This window comes from Leucoraja erinacea, chromosome 31 (assembly GCF_028641065.1).
Source record: "Leucoraja erinacea ecotype New England chromosome 31, Leri_hhj_1, whole genome shotgun sequence".
Classification (NCBI taxonomy): Eukaryota; Metazoa; Chordata; class Chondrichthyes; order Rajiformes; family Rajidae; genus Leucoraja; species Leucoraja erinaceus.
Window position 1 is genome coordinate 23,036,148 of NC_073407.1, and position 16,144 is coordinate 23,052,291.

Here is a 16,144-nt window from a genome sequence, read left to right on the forward strand (position 1 = left end):
GGAAAAAACGCATCAACGGTGAGAGGGCTAGAAAAAAAAGTAAATCGGAGGGCGCAAGAGGCCTTCTGCCTAGGAACACACCGTGACGGGGACTCCCCGGGGGCTGCATCTGCGGCAACCACAGCCAGAGGCCTACGAACATATGAACAACACCTGGAAAGAAAAAATGTGCTAAAAAGAGAGAGGTACAAAGTAATACAGACCGATGTGTAATGTAGACGGAGATATAGAGCGGCTTGTCACGAGGTGCCTGAGTATGAAAATACGATACCACAGAGTGGCAGAGGCTCAGCAGAAGAAAGGGCACGAGTAGAACCCTCATGACGGGAGAGCATGCATATTACGGGGGGGCACTGGAGTCTCAAGGGGTATTGGACATAAGACGGCAGGAGGCACCAAATTTCCAGAGAGGAAAGAATGGACGGATGAGAGGGCCAACTTGGGGCAAAAAAACCCCGGAATTAGTGTTAGAAATAATAGGAGAATCCAAAGGTGACGCTCGAAGACCACATGCTTGTGAACGGGGCGCCGGAGAACAAAGCCCGTTCGAGATTGACTCCCGTTGTTGCCGTGTAGTTATTGATGCAGAGCCAAAGAGTTAATTAGAACCACGAAAAAAGGCCGTAACCGGGAAGTGGGGTCCAGCTACGTGACTGGGGCGGCACGCCGTGGGGTGGGGGGTCCCAGGTGTGGTAGGGGTTCAATTTAAGGGAGAAGGCAGGCATAGTTAAAGAAAGAAAGCGAGGTCGAGCCAGGATTGTCGCTGGCACTACTGATGGCTCGAAGGCCCTAACAGGCTGCCCGACGCGACAGAAACTCGCCCCAGCAGAAGTCTAGTAACATGAGTGGTGTCTTGGGGAGCACATGTGGGTGGAGGCTGGAGGGAGGTTTAGGTGTGTCGGGAGTGGATGTCACTGGTACCGATACAGAGGAGTGGGGGTGTTGCGCGAACCACCGGGGGGTGAACTAAAGTATAAGAACAACCGGCATTCTGAAACGCAAGTACAGCAAAAATGGAGAACCACCCCGGGTCCCGCACAGACAAAAAAAAGGGAAGATTGAGTGTCAACGTGCGGGTGGCGGGGCGTTTCCCGTCAACAACAACAGTCGTGCACAAGGGCAAAAAGGCCGTGGCGGGGAGAGAGTGGGCGAGGTGGGAAGGGCGAAGAGGCGTGCCACGTCAGAAAACACCAACGCAAAGAGGTATAGCCGTTACGTACGTCTGCTGGGGGACGGACCCGAGGCCCCAGACAACATAACACATACAAGAAAATCCAGACTAGCAAAAAAACATATACTACTAATGTACGGGTGGGCGTGGTCGAAAACCTGCCAGAAAAGGGAACAACCAACAAAAGGCCGGGGGGAGCGGTGGGGGGGGCATGGGCTTCAGAGAACCACGTGCGTGTCTCCATAGGGTGACGGAAAGCGGTGCGTTAAAAACCGAGCCAAGGCAAAAGAGGTGGCACAGGCAAAGCGGGAAACAAATGCGACGGGGGGAGGGCGTGTGCAGCACACACGCAGTGAAGAAGAAAGCACAGAGGAATAGTGTGTGTGTGAGCGGTTGGTTGGGGTGGGGCTTGGTGCCCGTAGAGCAGCCTGAGGCAGGGCGGGACGCAACGCGGCGCACCTATTCGCTTATTCGCCAGGGGAGGAGCTGGGTCCGGAGCGCGGCGGCCGATTACCTAACAGGGGGTCGAGCGGGGAGTCGGACGGGTCGCCACAGGTCGGCGATGGGAGGGGGGGGGGTCGGAGGGACAACCATGCGAGGCTGTCTCCGCATATGTGGAAATATAGGCCGCAAAGGGGCGCCAAGATGGTGAAATGCGAGAGGTCGCCGGCAGCGTAGGTTAAAGATAACAAAACGACGGGACTAGGACAGACCCAAAGCGGGTGCGGGACGCCCGGACTAGCAGCAGGCGGGGAAGAAGGGTGACTATTCAGGTCGAGACCAACTCTCAAACAGGAAAGAACAAAAGGAAAAGGCATCACCTAAAAAAGAGGGCAAGCAAAAGGGGTAAAATAACTGGATTCAGACTTCTACAGAGTCCTCGACAAGAGGATACAGGTGATTATTAGCGTGTCGTCAGAGGTGTTGTAGTGTAGAAGGCATCGAGTAATGCGCACCCCGTTGAGAGGAGACGAGGGTACGACACTGCAGGATGCCCACACATTGAGGCCCGGAGTGAGACTAAGAAATGGGCAAAGATCGGGCCCCATTCTCTGCTGCCTATCTTCGCCGCATAACCCCTGCGCACGCCGCACAAGGCTGGTGCAAAATCGCTCGGAATCTACCTCGTCTGCCAAGTTACAAAACTATCGCACTGCATATTTGGGCCTTCCACGCTCACGACTATGGTAGCCTAGCATGATCCCACAGATCACTCGAGAGGTATGGCAACATAACCCTAACCAGTTTGGTACGGCACCCTAGATGAACCATGAATTTGTCATCTTAGAGCCAGTACACTTGGCCAACCTTTTCACCGAACTGGACGTAGAAGGGGAGGGGCAGTTTCGGCACAATGGAGTGGTCCATATTGAGAGAAGCTGTGGGGATATCTCTACCGATTTCTGCGGTCATTCATCTACTTCCTTTGCTCCTAGTGGCACAGCAGTTCAGAGTAGGCTCCTGTACACTGGCACACCGCGGACTTCATCAATGGGTCCCACTCAAACAAGCCGTAAATTCCCAAGAGTTGGTACTTTTTAAATTTTACAAATATGTCGTTAGTAAAGTTATTTTCCTTGGTCGCAGATTTTTGCCACGTTTTCGAACGGTGGGTGGTGTAATGATTGACTCAGATGTTACTTCACAGTCTGTTGGGGTGTGCTTGGGGTGGCAAGGGAGGTATAGTGGGTCTACGATGGAGACACAACAGCCTGCGCACGATCTGGGGGAGTGTGGATTGGGACAGTGTTATACAAATAGATAGAGCGATACAGAGCAGGAAAGTTTACTATGAAGCCTGTTGCCTTGGTTTATCAGCAACTAAGATTACAGATAAGTTGCACAAGTTATGCTTTTATATATTCTTTTGAGCGCGAGAAGGTTAAGGGGGGACTTGCGTAGTCAGCAGTGTGCTGACTGTACAGAGACAAGATGAGTGTAAGAGGAAGAAGACCGGGTCAGGAAGCCATGTGGACAAGCTTTTTCCTGCCACTGAGAGTAGGTAAGATTCAGAACCAGAGGACATGACATGAGATTGATGAACACCGGCCGTTTAGGGGATGTAAGCGATAATTGGGAACTTCTTACTCAGAGTTTTGGAGGCGAGTTGTATAGGGAATGTGAGCTTCCAATGGAATGCTTGGGAAAGCAGCGGGTTCGATCTTGTCCGATTTACAGGTGAGTTATTGGATTATGGTATAAGTGAACGCGAAAGGCGAAAGTGGGGAAAAAGAAAACAAATGGTCGCCCGGCAGGTAACAATGGCTAGATAGGGAAGGTCAGAAGTGTTCGTAACCACGACTGTCAAGGGCCGAGATGGCAGGAAGAAGTGGACTAGTAAGGCCCACCCCGTTGTCAACGCGGGGACACATCGTAAGGCAAATGTGCTGCTAACGACACTGTATGACATCAGCGTCGAGGACCTCAGCCAAGGAGGCGAAGTGAGTTACAGAATCCGTGCAGATGGTATAAGGGAAGCAATTGATCAGAGTCGAGGAGCTCAAAATAACACGGGGCAGCACGGCGGCGCAGAGGTAGAGTTGCTGCCTTACAGCGCCATAGACCCGGGTTCGATCTGAACTACGGGTGCTGTCTGTGCGGAGTTTGCACGTTCTCCCCGTGACCTGCGTGGGTTTTCTCCAGTATCTCTGGTTTCCTCCCACACTCAAAGACGTACAGTTTTGTAGGTTAATTGGCTTGGTAAAATTGTAAACTTGTTCTTGGTGTGTGTAGGGTAGTGTTGGTGTGCGGGGATCGCTGGTCGGCGCGGACTCGATGGGCCGAAGGGCCTGTTTCCGCGCTGTATCTCTAAACTAAATTAAATTAAATTAAACATTATGTCAATAACAGGGAAATTATTATTGGCCCAGAACTTGCTGCTGACAAAACTATGTGTGACCTTTACGGGGTTAATTGTCGGCAAAGTGGGAAAAATCCATTGGTGGGGAGCGAGAGATTTAGCCAATGAATTGGAAAAGGAAAATATTCAGTGATTTGTGCTTCACTTACAAAAGTCTTAACTTGTTATGAGCTTTCCGGATTCGCACAATAATTGGGCATTAATTTGTCCACGAATAACTAATTATTAAATTTGTTAGTTAATTTTATTTTATTTCAATAAAATTAACCCTTTTAAACCATTATAATATATTAACCATTATATTTAATAATTAACCCTTCAATGCATTGATATTAATGGATAAACAGTAACATAAAGCATTTTGGAAGATATCCCATGTCCTCAGAGGAGGCAGGTTCTCTGGATGCTCTCAAGAGAGAGCTGGATAAGTCTCTTAAAAATAGCGGAGTCAGGGGATATGGGGAGAAGGCAGGAACGGGGTACTGATTGGGGATGATCAGCTGTGATCACATTGAATGGCGGTGCTGGCTCGAGGGGCCAAATGGCCTACTCCTGCACCTATTGTGTATTGTCTATTGTCCAGGCATGATATAGATGCACTCTTTAGCTCAAGGCACGTCAATGGACAAGTAAATGGATAGGACTGGTTTGGATGGTGATTGGGCCAAAGGTAGGCAGGTGGGACTAGTGTAGATGGGAAAGCATGGTCAAGTTGGGCCGAAGGGCTGGTTTTCACACTGCATGACTCCATGACTTGTATTGAATGCTCCTGTCCCTGCTTCTTGCAAAACGTACTGATACGGGATCTTTTATTATTTGACTTTGCCTTTTGAAACTCCCTCAGTGTGGTGGGATCAGTCTGTGATGCCTGCACAGAACATGGTGAACTTGTCCAGTATGCCTTCAACGCTTCTTCCCCAAGACCTTGTGATCCTTCCGGACATTGGAGCCCCAGAGAAGCAGAAGGTCAGTAACTGAAAAGATGCAAAACGTAAAAAGGCTGCCCTTTACCGCGAGGAAAATTGATTTAGGCTTGAGAAACTCAGCGGGTGAGGCAGCATCTATGGAGCGAAGGAATAGGTGATGTTTCGGGTTGAGACCCTTCTTCAGACTCCGAAGGAGTCTGAAGAAGGGTCTCAACCCGAAACGTCACCTATTCCTTCGCTCCATAGATGCTGCCTCACCCGCTGAGTTTGCTCCAGCATTTTTCGCTACCTTCGATTTTTCCAGCATCCGCAGTTCCTTCTTAAACATTGATTTAGGCTTGCTCCCTCTGATCTTGTAACCTTCACTCTCGGCTTCTCCCTCCTTCCTCCCCATTGCATAGCAGTATACGTGTTACTGTCCACTAACTGTGGCAGCTGGCAGGTAAGCTGTCAATAGACACTAAATGCTGGAGTAACTCAGCGGGACAGGCAACATCTCCGAAGAGAAGAAACGGTTGACGTTTCGGGTCGAGACCCTCCTTAAGCTGAAGGGTCGCACCCCGAAACGTCATCCATTCAATAGACAATAGGCAATAGACAATAGGTGCAGGAGTAGGTCATTCGGCCCTTCGAGCCAGCACCGCCATTCAATGTGATCATGGCTGATCATCCGCAATCAGTACCCCGTTCCTGCCTTCTCTCCCATATCGCCTGACTCCGCTATTTTTAAGAGCCCTATCTAGCTCTCTCTTGAAAGCATCCAGAGAACCGGCCTCGCCACTCTCTGTGAGAAAAAGTGTTTCCTTGTCTCCATTCTAAATGGCAAAATCCCTGCAGAAAGCACCCGTAGGTCAGGATTGAACCCGGGATGTCTGGCTCTGTAAGGCAGCAACTCGACCGCTGCGCCACCGTGCCACATCCTTTTCTCTCCTCTACAATTTCTCCAGATTTATGAAAACGTTTTATTTACGATCTAGAATTTATCCCTGGTTGGCAGTATAAATGTGCTATGAAGTTGCAACAGTGCATTGTGCGCTGACTCTGAAACTCTTTCAAGAGAAAAGCAATGAACTGATCAGACGTAGTTTAGTTTAGTTTATAGATACAGCGCAGATATAGCCCCTTCGGCCCACCGAGTCCACGCCAACCAGCGATCCCTGCACATTAACACTCTAAGGCCAATTTTAAATTGATACCAAGCCGATTTACCTACAAACCTGTACGTCTTTGGAGTGTGGGAGGAATCCGAAGATCGCAGAGAAAACCCACGCAGGTCACGGGGAGAACGTACAAACTCTGTACAGACAGCATCCGTAGTTAGGATCGAACCCGGGTCTCTGGCGCTGTGAGGCAGCATCTCTACCGCTGCGCCACCGTGCATCCCTTATAGGGAAAGGGACATAGACTTATAGGAAAGAGAATTATGAGAAAGCTCCCTGCCCAAAGAGTGTTGCCTGTCTATTCACTCCACAGATGCTGCCTGACCCGCTGAGTTCCTTCAGCAATTTGTGTTATGCTCAAGTTTCCAGCATCTGCTGTTACTTGCGTCTGTCCCTGCATTTCTAGTGTTCAAATTGACCAACCTCACCCTTGCTCCCATTTTCGTCGATATTTGTCATACTCGATCATTCTACCTCCCCTTAAAACTTCCTGCTCCCTTCTATTTATATCTCTTGGCACCATCTGTAAACTTGGATATTTAATGTTCTTCCCTCTTTCAACTTGTTAATAAATATGATGAAAAGTTTTGGCTCCAGAACAGGTCCCCGGGGAAAGCTTCCTGTCACATTCCACCAACTATTCACGACCACCAGAAACAAATACAGATACGTTCCTTTTGAATAAACATTGCTAGATTAATTTTGCGATCAGCGTTTCCCTTCTCAGCTGACTACTAATGCTCCGTCAGGTTATATCACGCCACACAAGGAGCAGAAAGACCATCCGATGGCGTCCCTGTCTCAGCCTGGCAATGATTTATCGAAACAGTACGAGTCTGAGGTGAGGGAAACAAAAACGCAATTGTGCAGCAAGTTGTGAGGAAAATCAATCACGGAAGACGTAAAGATGTCTCTCAACCAAATACTTAGCATCAGTGTGAAGTCGTTTACTGCCTGTCACATCCCAGCCACAATGGACTAAATTGTACAGTCGGTCCTGTGCAAATCACAGGGTTTGCACATTTCTGTTCATAAGTTCATAAGTGACAGGAGCAGGATTAGGGCATTCGGGTCAATGATGTCTGATCTATCTCTCCGTCCTAACCCCATTCTCCTGCCTTCTCCCCGATACTATTCAAGAACCTATCAATCTCTGCCTTAAAAACTTGATAACCCCAGAAGAAGGGTTTCGGCCCGAAACGTTGCCTATTTCCTTCGCTCCATAGATGCTGCTGCACCCTCTGAGTTTCTCCAGCACTTTTGCCTATCATATACTTGCATCTACATGAATGGTTTTTTTTAAAAGCTAGTTAATATGTAGGTAGCTGTTTTTTTTTTTGCATACAGAGTTATTTATTGCAAGTTGGCATATTTAGTTAGATAGTTAGATAATACTTTGGCTTTGGGCTTGGTTTTCTTAGTTTATCCTGGATTTATAGCACTTACTTTGTGTTTTAATTGTAACTACCTTAAAAAATATCCATTGATGGCCTCCACAGCCTTCTGTGGCAATGAATTCCACAGATACACCACAGATATGTTCATAGGTTTCATTTTTGCAAAGGTCCAAACTTTGCAGTTGCTAAATGCAGTAACTTTTTTTTAGTTTCAGGAATATCCTTTACTCATACTATATATGCCTTAAATGTAATTGCTGCCGATAGAAAATATTCCTTAGGTTTCCATAGGTATCCCTCTCTCTATATTCATTGTATCACCAATTCAATGCATTTTCTTACCATGCAATAACACTAGAAACTATTTCCACACTCCAAAGATGTGCATGTTTGTAGGTTAATTGGCTTCTGTAAATTGTCCCTAGGGTGTAGGATAGAACTAGTGTATGGGGTGATCGCTGGTCGGTGTGGCCTCGGTGGGCCAAAAGGCCGCATCTCTAAACTAAACTATACAAGACTCGCAGTGTTGGTAGGTCTATGGTACCTTGGCGGGAGCAGGTATCTGCCACCATTGAGGGTTGGAAGCATCACCTTGTGCAGGTGGGAACCTTTGGAAATGAGAAGGTTGGGAAAGACTACTCAACCTTTTCTCCCTTTTCACCATGCAGAGAATGTAACTAAGCCAGCTGAAAATGAACTTGGTCCACCTGACATGAATATTCATGGTTCCTAATTCCCAGATGATTTAAAAGAAGGAATATAACAACATATTTTTGTTTAGACTGATTGAGAAAAGTAAAGACAGGATGTAACAGCATCATGTGATAAGCCTAGATAGGCAACGAAGTGCTGGAGTAACTCAGCGGGTCAGTCAGCATCTCTGGAGATAAAGGAAATGTGACGTTTTGGGTTGGAACCCTTCTTCAGACTCCAACCCAAGGTTCCTCAGTTTCCGACCCGAAACATCACCCATACATTTTCTCCAGACATGCTGCCTGACCCGCTGAGTTACTCCAGCACTTTGTGCCTATCTTCGGTATAAACCAGCATCTGCAATTACTTCCTACATGTGTGATGAATCCCCTACTCTGGAATCTCTAGGTGTGGATTCATTCCTACATCTAACAACCCAAATGGATGTGTAGGAAGGAACTGCAGACGCTGGTTTCAACTGAAGATAAGCACAAAAAGCTGGAGTAACTCAGCGGGTCAGGCAGCATCTCTGGAGAAAAGTGATAGGTGATGTTACGGGTCGAGACCCTCCTTCAGAAGAAGGGTCTCGACCTGAAACATCACCTATTCCTTTTCTCCGGAGATGCTGTCTGTCCTGAGTTTTCAAGAGGGAGTTAAATTTAGCCTAGAGCTAATGGAATCAAGGAATATGGGGGGGAAAAGCTGGAATGGGGCACTGATTTTGGATGATCAGCCATGATCATATTGAATGGTGGTGCTGGCTCAAAGGGCCGAGTGGCCTACGCCTGCACCTATTTTCTATGTTTATGTCTATGAGTTCTTCAGAAGAAAGGTCTCGACCCGAAACATCACCTATTCCTTTTCTCCAGAGCTGACCCACTGAGTTACTCCAGTCTTTTGTCTCTATCCAAATGGATGTGACTGCTCCATCTGGAACCAGTGCTTTGTGTCCAACTTGGACAGTATGGTGAGACTGCTGAGAACTCGGTTCCAATCAGATGCATATTTGAACACATTCTAAGTAAGGTTTAACACTTTGCTCGGGGTCCCTTAAGGAACACACTGCATTGGAATCCAAGGAGGAATAGCATGCGCCATTTGTGCAAAACTAGGCTAGCGTGCATTAAACTTCAAACACGCAATTGGCAGCAATTAAAGCAACAATTGCTCTCTGGCATCTATCTTGTTTGGAAAGGAATCTGTTCTTTTCTGCTGGGGCGATCACTTTGTACATTCTTCATGCTCCCCCCCCCCCCTTTCAGTGGCCCCACATTACTCTTCAGTTGAAACGCATTATAAGTTAACACAATAAATGAGGGACAAATAAATCAAACACAGGGAAAATAAACAGTAAGATGAGAGAAAATAAATATTTCCTAAAAATGAATAGTTGGTGCAGAAAATAATAAGTTTAGTGGCCATAGGATACACGCATCGAATATCAACCATTCATCTTTCTGACCACACTGTGCATTAATATACCGATTGAAATGGGAGGAAACTTATCAACTGAATCATGCTGTGAATATTTATATAGATATTTAGCAGTTGAAGCATTGCAAACATTTCTCGTTGGATGGAACGTGAAAACCATGTGTCAAGTCGTACAATAATGTTAACCCTCAATTTGACAAGCATTTAGCCCAGCCCATATCCAAACAAGGAATACAGGGCAGCACGGTGGCGCATCGGTAGAGTTGCTGCCTTACAGTGCCAGGGTCCCTAGTTCGATCCTGACGACAGGTGCTATCTGTGCACAGTTTCGTACATTCTCCCCGTGACTGCGTGGGTTTTCCCCAGGTGATCTGGTTTCCTCCCACAACCCAAAGACGTACAGGTTTGTAGGATAATTGGTTTTGGTAAAGAAAAAATGTACGTTGTAAGTTGTCCCTAGTGTGTAGGATAGTGCAGGTGTACAGGGATCGCTGGTCGGCACGGACTCGGTGGGCCAAAGGGCCTGTTTCCGCGCTGTATCACTAAACCAAACTAAAGTAAACAAAGCATAGTTGGGATAGAAGATAGACAGAAAGTGCTGGAGTTACTCAGCGGGTCAGGCAGTATCTCTGGAGGAAAGGGATAGGTAATGTTTTGGGTCGAGATTCTTTATCAGATTTGGCCTGATGAAAGGTCTCGACCCGAAACGTCATCTACTCCTTTTCTCCACAGATACTGCCTGTCCCGCTGAGTTACTCCAGCTTAATTGTCCACTGCATATCATGTTGTTACTTGCGAGCAAAGCACCAAGGCAAATTCCTTGTATGTATACATTCTTGGCTAATAAAATGTATTCAATTCAATTGTGTCTACCTTTGGTATAAACCAACATCTGCAGTTCCTCCTTGCACAGTAGTCGAGACACATTTATTCTCATTAATCGCTGGGACGGTTTCACTTTTTTGCTTTAAATGTTTTTTGTCCAGGACCCCCTGATGTAGAACAACCTTGTGAAAACTGTGTGAAAACATGGAGCCCGGATGCTGGTGTTGATGTGAAGACGGTCCCTCCGAGCTGTCCAGAAGCTCAGGGCTGCTACCTGGAATTGGAGTTCCGCCACGCATTGATTCCCGACTCCCTGACGGTCTGGGTCACCTTTATTGAAGACGACACTCACGAAGCCATCCACAATATCAAGCTGCTGACAGTGAGCGGAAAGGAAATCTCGCTCGGGGCCCAGAAAGTCTTCTGCGATGTCCCCATCACCCTCAAGCTCATGGTGACGGAGGAGGTCTACGCCGTGCGGCTCTACACCCTCGACGAGCATCTGGAAATCGATGCTGCTATGCTGACGTCAGCACCGCACAATGTTTTATGCGGAGAATGTCGAGCCATCCGGTACAAGATCCACCGCCATCCACCGTTCCAGCAGGGAGCCACCGTCACGGTGACCGACTTGAGCAGGAAATTTGAAGATGTGTAAGTACACAAGTCAACTTTGTTCACACCATTCACTACCTGCTTCATGTTTCTTGTGCCAAAGACTTGTTCGAGTCCAGGCTCAGAGCCAGGTTTACTCAAATGAAAGAAGGTCCATGGGTACGGGGCAAGTAAGGCAGTAACACTTTCATTGGAAAGGAGTACCTTTCCGACCTTCCTGAAGAGTTATTTTATGCAGTTTTACATTTTATCGTCCCAAAATTACGGACGGCACGGTGGCGCAGCGGTAGAGTTGCTGCCTTACAGCGCCAGAGACCCGGGCTCGATCCCGGCTATGGGTGCTGTCTTTACGGAGTTTGTACGTTCTTCTGCGTGGGTTTTCTCCGAGATATCGGTTTCCTCCCACACACAGCGAAGACGTACAGGTTTGTAGGTTAATTGGCTTGGTATAAATGAAAAAATTGTCCCTCATGTAGGATAGTGTTAATATGTGCGGATATCTGGTTCGCTCTGACTCGCTGGGCCAAAGGGCACGTTTGCGCGCTGTATCTCTGAACGAAACTGAACTAAAATTACAATCCTTTCCTTTTCTCTCGTACTTTGTTAGAAGTTATGAAGCCATCACCAGTGACATAACTCACAGAAGTTAAGATTGCAGATCATTTGATAGTGGAATCCCAAAATTAGGAACATTTCTTTTTGAAACCTAAGTGCAGTAAATGGAACTTAATCCAACTTGGAAGAGTGACAGTGGCGATTATCATTAAACTTCTAAGATTCCAAAGCATCTTCCAAAGATAAATGGTCTCAGCTTTTTTTAATAAACCATTCACATCTCCTCAATGTAACCCAGATGAATACTTATTGAATGCACTGGGTCATCCAGACTAGTATTGTGCATTGGCTTTGCATGAGGAGTGCATGAAGATATGATCAGTGACAAGTTTGCTGAACTGCTAATGTATTCTTTCTGCCTTCGCTTTAGAGGAAACAGTCATGATTGTGTTGCTGATATTTAGTGTCGGCCGGTAGACTTGTCAACTTATTTTGCACCTAAATGATTCCTTCCGAAACGGAACCTGGGCCACTCATGCCTCAAATGTACCCCCTTCATACTTCATCCCTCCTATGTTGGCCACCAGGTGAATAGGAAGGAACCAAATGGATTTGCAGATCTTCTGCTTGTCGAGTCCACACACAGGATTAGAAGTTGTTCAGCCAGAGCTGAACACAAGTCTTGGCATCTGCATACAACGGTGCCTGTCTTGTGGCTTCTTGTGTTTCTTGTGGGTGGTGGAAACAGGGCCGTGACGTGAACGCTCTTTCCTTGACCCCGATTTGCAGATGATTCAGCAGCATAGACGTTGAGGCAAATTCATTGCTTTTAGGTTGTAATTACTTTGCGCTCCATGATACTAACCTGATGAATTGTATTTATACAAAACGGAACAAATGTCAAATTTAAAAGATTGGACAAAAACGTACGGAATCAACCAAGTGAAAAGCCAAACACAGGAAAGCCCAATGTACTGGAACAGTTCAGTGGGTCAGGCAGCATCTATCGAGGATATGGACAGGTGATGTCTATGGGCAGGATCCTTCTTCAGTCTGAAGAAGAGCCTTGACCTGAAACATCGCTGAGTTTGAAAACGTCTTTAGAATTTTTTGATTTTAGAATTTAGAGACACAGCATGGAAACAGGCTCTTCGGCCCATCAAGTACGTGCCGAGCAGCGATACACGGACTCCAGCACTTTCCGAAACACACTAGGGACAATTTACAATTTTACCCAAGCCAAATATCCGACAAACACGTATGTCCTTTGGTGTGTGGGAGGAAACCAGAGCACCTGGAGAAAACCCACAACGTGGTCACGGGGAGAATGTACAAACTCTGCACGGACAACTCACGTAGTCAGGATCAAGCACGGCTCTCTGGCGCTGCAAGCGCTGTAAAGTAGCAACTCACCTGCTGTGCCACAGCTTGAATGGAATTCTAATAGAGTACATAGACTGCACCAGAGGTCAATAGACAATAGGTGCAGGAGCAGGCCATTCGGCCCATTCGAGCCAGCACTGCCATTCAATGTGATCATGGCTGATCATCCCCAATCAGTACCCCGTTCCTGCCTTCTCCCCATATCCCCTGGCTCCGCTATTTTTAAGAGCCCTATCTAGCTCTCTCTTGAAAGCATCCAGAGAACCCGCCTCCACCGCCCTCTGCGGCAGAGAATTCTACAGACTCACCACTCTCTGTGAGAAAAAGTGTTTCCTCGTCTCCGTTCTAAATGGCTTACTCCTTATTCTTAGACTGTGGCCCCTGGTTCTGAACTCCCCCAACACCGGGAACATGTTTCCTGCCTCTAGTGTGTCCAAGCCCTTAACAATCTTATATGTTTCAATAAGATTTCCCTCTCATCCTTCTAAACTCCAGCGTGTACAAGCCCAGCTGCTCCATTCTCTCAGCATATGACAGTCCCGCCATCCCGGGAATTAACCTTGTAAACCTACGCTGCACTCCCTCAATAGCAAGAATGTCCTTCCTCAAATTAGGGGACCAAAACTGCACACTATACTCCAGGTGTGGTCTCACTAGGGCCCTGTACAACTGCAGAAGGATCTCTTTGCTCCTATATTCGATTCGTTATAAAGGCCAAAATGCCATTCGCTTTCTTCACTGCCTGCTGTACCTGCATGCTTACTTTCATAGACTGATGTACAAGGACCCCCAGATCCCGTTGTACTTCCCCTTTTTCCCAACTTGACGTCAAGATCGAACTAGGGTCTCTGGTGCCGTGAGGCAGCAACTCTACCACTGCGCCACTGTTAAAAAGATCCCACACAGGTGGTTCGGAGATACACCTGGGATCCCAGCCAATATTAATCTCTCGTTCAACATCATTAATAAAAATCAACTTATTAGGTTGCTGCTTGTGACATCTTGCTGGGTGGCATGTGACCACAATTCTACAGTGCTTCACTGACCGTAAAGCAGCCTTGGACATCCTGCAGAGGATATGAAAGGTGTTAAGTCAATACAAAGTCTTTGGGGGAGAGATATTGCCATGTTTACAACCCGACAAGAAGGCACTGAAAGGAAAACAGTAGCGAGTCTGCTTCACCATTCTGAGCAAGTTCATTCTTTCTACATTTTACTACTTCCTGGAGGATAGCTTTTTGTTGGTTAAACCAATAAAGTGCTTTGTTAAACAGCAGAGCTTGCAGGGATGGGTGAAAGGGTCTCTGTCCAGCCACCCTGTGGCAGGCAGTGGCCTCCAGCCTCGTGAATATTCACAATAAGTTAGTCAAAGGTTACGGGGGGAAGAGAATGGGGTTGAAAAGGAAAAAATAGACCAGCCATGATCGAATGTGAAATTCTTTGCCACAGGAGGCTGTGGAGGCCAAGTCAATTGATATATTTAAGGCAGAGATCAACAGATTCTTGATTAGTACGGGTGTCAGGGGTTATGGGGAGAAGGCAGGAGAAATGGTGTTAAGAGGGAGAGATAGATCAGCCATGATTGAATGGTGGAGCAGACTTGATGGGCCGAATGGCCTAATACTGCTCTGTGCACTTATGAACATGAATGCATGAGTAGGCTTGATGGGCCGAATGGCCTAATTCTGCTCCTCTGTCCTATGGTCCAAGATAGTGGCCTGTACAAGAACACATGGTAACATGGCTTAATTCTTAAAGGGACACACAGCTAAACTCCGCTAAGTTACATATGTTACTGAAAAAAACAAAGGGGCAAAGAAATCAAGCATCCATAGTAGATGGCCGTACTCTGTGGGTGCTTTACTTTGAGACTGAGTCCCTGGGGTACTTGGACCGATGGGCAATCCTTGCAGATCCAGCCCTGTGCCTGTTCCACTGGTGCAGGATGCTCTCCGTCTGCAGGATTGTGTATAACCCAGGGTGTGATGGATGTCAGATTTACCCTCGTCTTCTGCCACATCCGCTGTGTGTTTCATCTTCACCCAACTCCTGTGGGCGGTAAGGTGGGCGCAACGGTAGAGTTGCCGCCTTACAGCGCCGGAGACCCTGGTTCGGTCCCGATCGCGCGCGCTGTCTAGTACGGAGTTTCGTACATTCTCCCATGTGACCTGCGTGGGCTTTCCTCCCACACTCCGGCAGGATCTAGACGTACAGGATTGGAGGTTAATTGGCTTGGTAAAATTGTAAATTGTCCCTAGTGTGTGTAGGATAGTGTTCGTGTGCGGGGATCGCTGGTCGGTGCGGACTCAGTGGCCTGAAGGGGCTGTTTCCCCGCTGTATCTCTTAACTAAACTATACTAAACTCTCAGTGTTGGTAGGTCTATGATACCTCGGTGGAAGCAGGTATCTGCCCTGTTTTGATTGCACCACCATCCTGTCATGATGTACTCCCTTATCGATTGGATTGAATTCCTTCCAAGTTTGGGTCCAATATCTTTCTTTTTATCACAATGAGGTCTCCTCATTGCTTGAGTTCACCGCCTTCAGTGAGCTGCTCCAGGCTCTTCTTCAGGAAGAGTTAAAGCCCTGTCCCACTGTACGAGCTAATTCGACGGATAGGCTGGGTGAGTGGGCAAATGTTTGGCAGATGCAGTATAATGTGGATAAATGTGAGGTTATCCATTTTGGTGGCAAAAATGGGAAAGCAGACTATTATCTAAATGGTGGCCGATTGGGAAAGGGGGAGATGCAGCGAGACCTGGGTGTCATGGTACACCAGTCATTGAAGGTAGGCATGCAGGTGCAGCAGGCAGTAAAGAAAGCAAATGGTATGTTAGCTTTCATTGCAAAAGGATTTGAGTATAGGAGCAGGGAGGTTCTACTGCAGTTGTACAGGGTCTTGGTGAGACCACACCTGGAGTATTGCGTACAGTTTTGGTCTCCAAATCTGAGGAAGGACATTATTGCCATAGAGGGAGTGCAGAGACGGTTCACCAGATTGATTCCTGGGATGTCAGGACTGTCTTATGAAAAAAGACTGGATAGACTTGGTTTATACTCTGTAGAATTTAGGAGATTGAGAGGGGATCTTATAGAAACTTACAAAATTCTTAAGGGGTTGGACA

The 16,144-nt window shown here is 47.1% G+C and overlaps 1 protein-coding gene across 1 annotated transcript in view; it reads left to right on the plus strand.

Annotated features, from left to right (window-relative positions):
- Positions 1–16,144, plus strand: part of LOC129711801 (pappalysin-1-like) — a 241,752-nt gene that overhangs the window by 41,759 nt on the left and 183,849 nt on the right. Inside the window, exons 5-8 of the mRNA XM_055659738.1 lie at positions 1,650–1,726; positions 3,264–3,349; positions 4,876–4,997; positions 10,628–11,120. Coding sequence (XP_055515713.1) covers positions 1,650–1,726; positions 3,264–3,349; positions 4,876–4,997; positions 10,628–11,120 — 778 coding nt within the window. The remainder of the gene's footprint in view (positions 1–1,649; positions 1,727–3,263; positions 3,350–4,875; positions 4,998–10,627; positions 11,121–16,144) is intronic.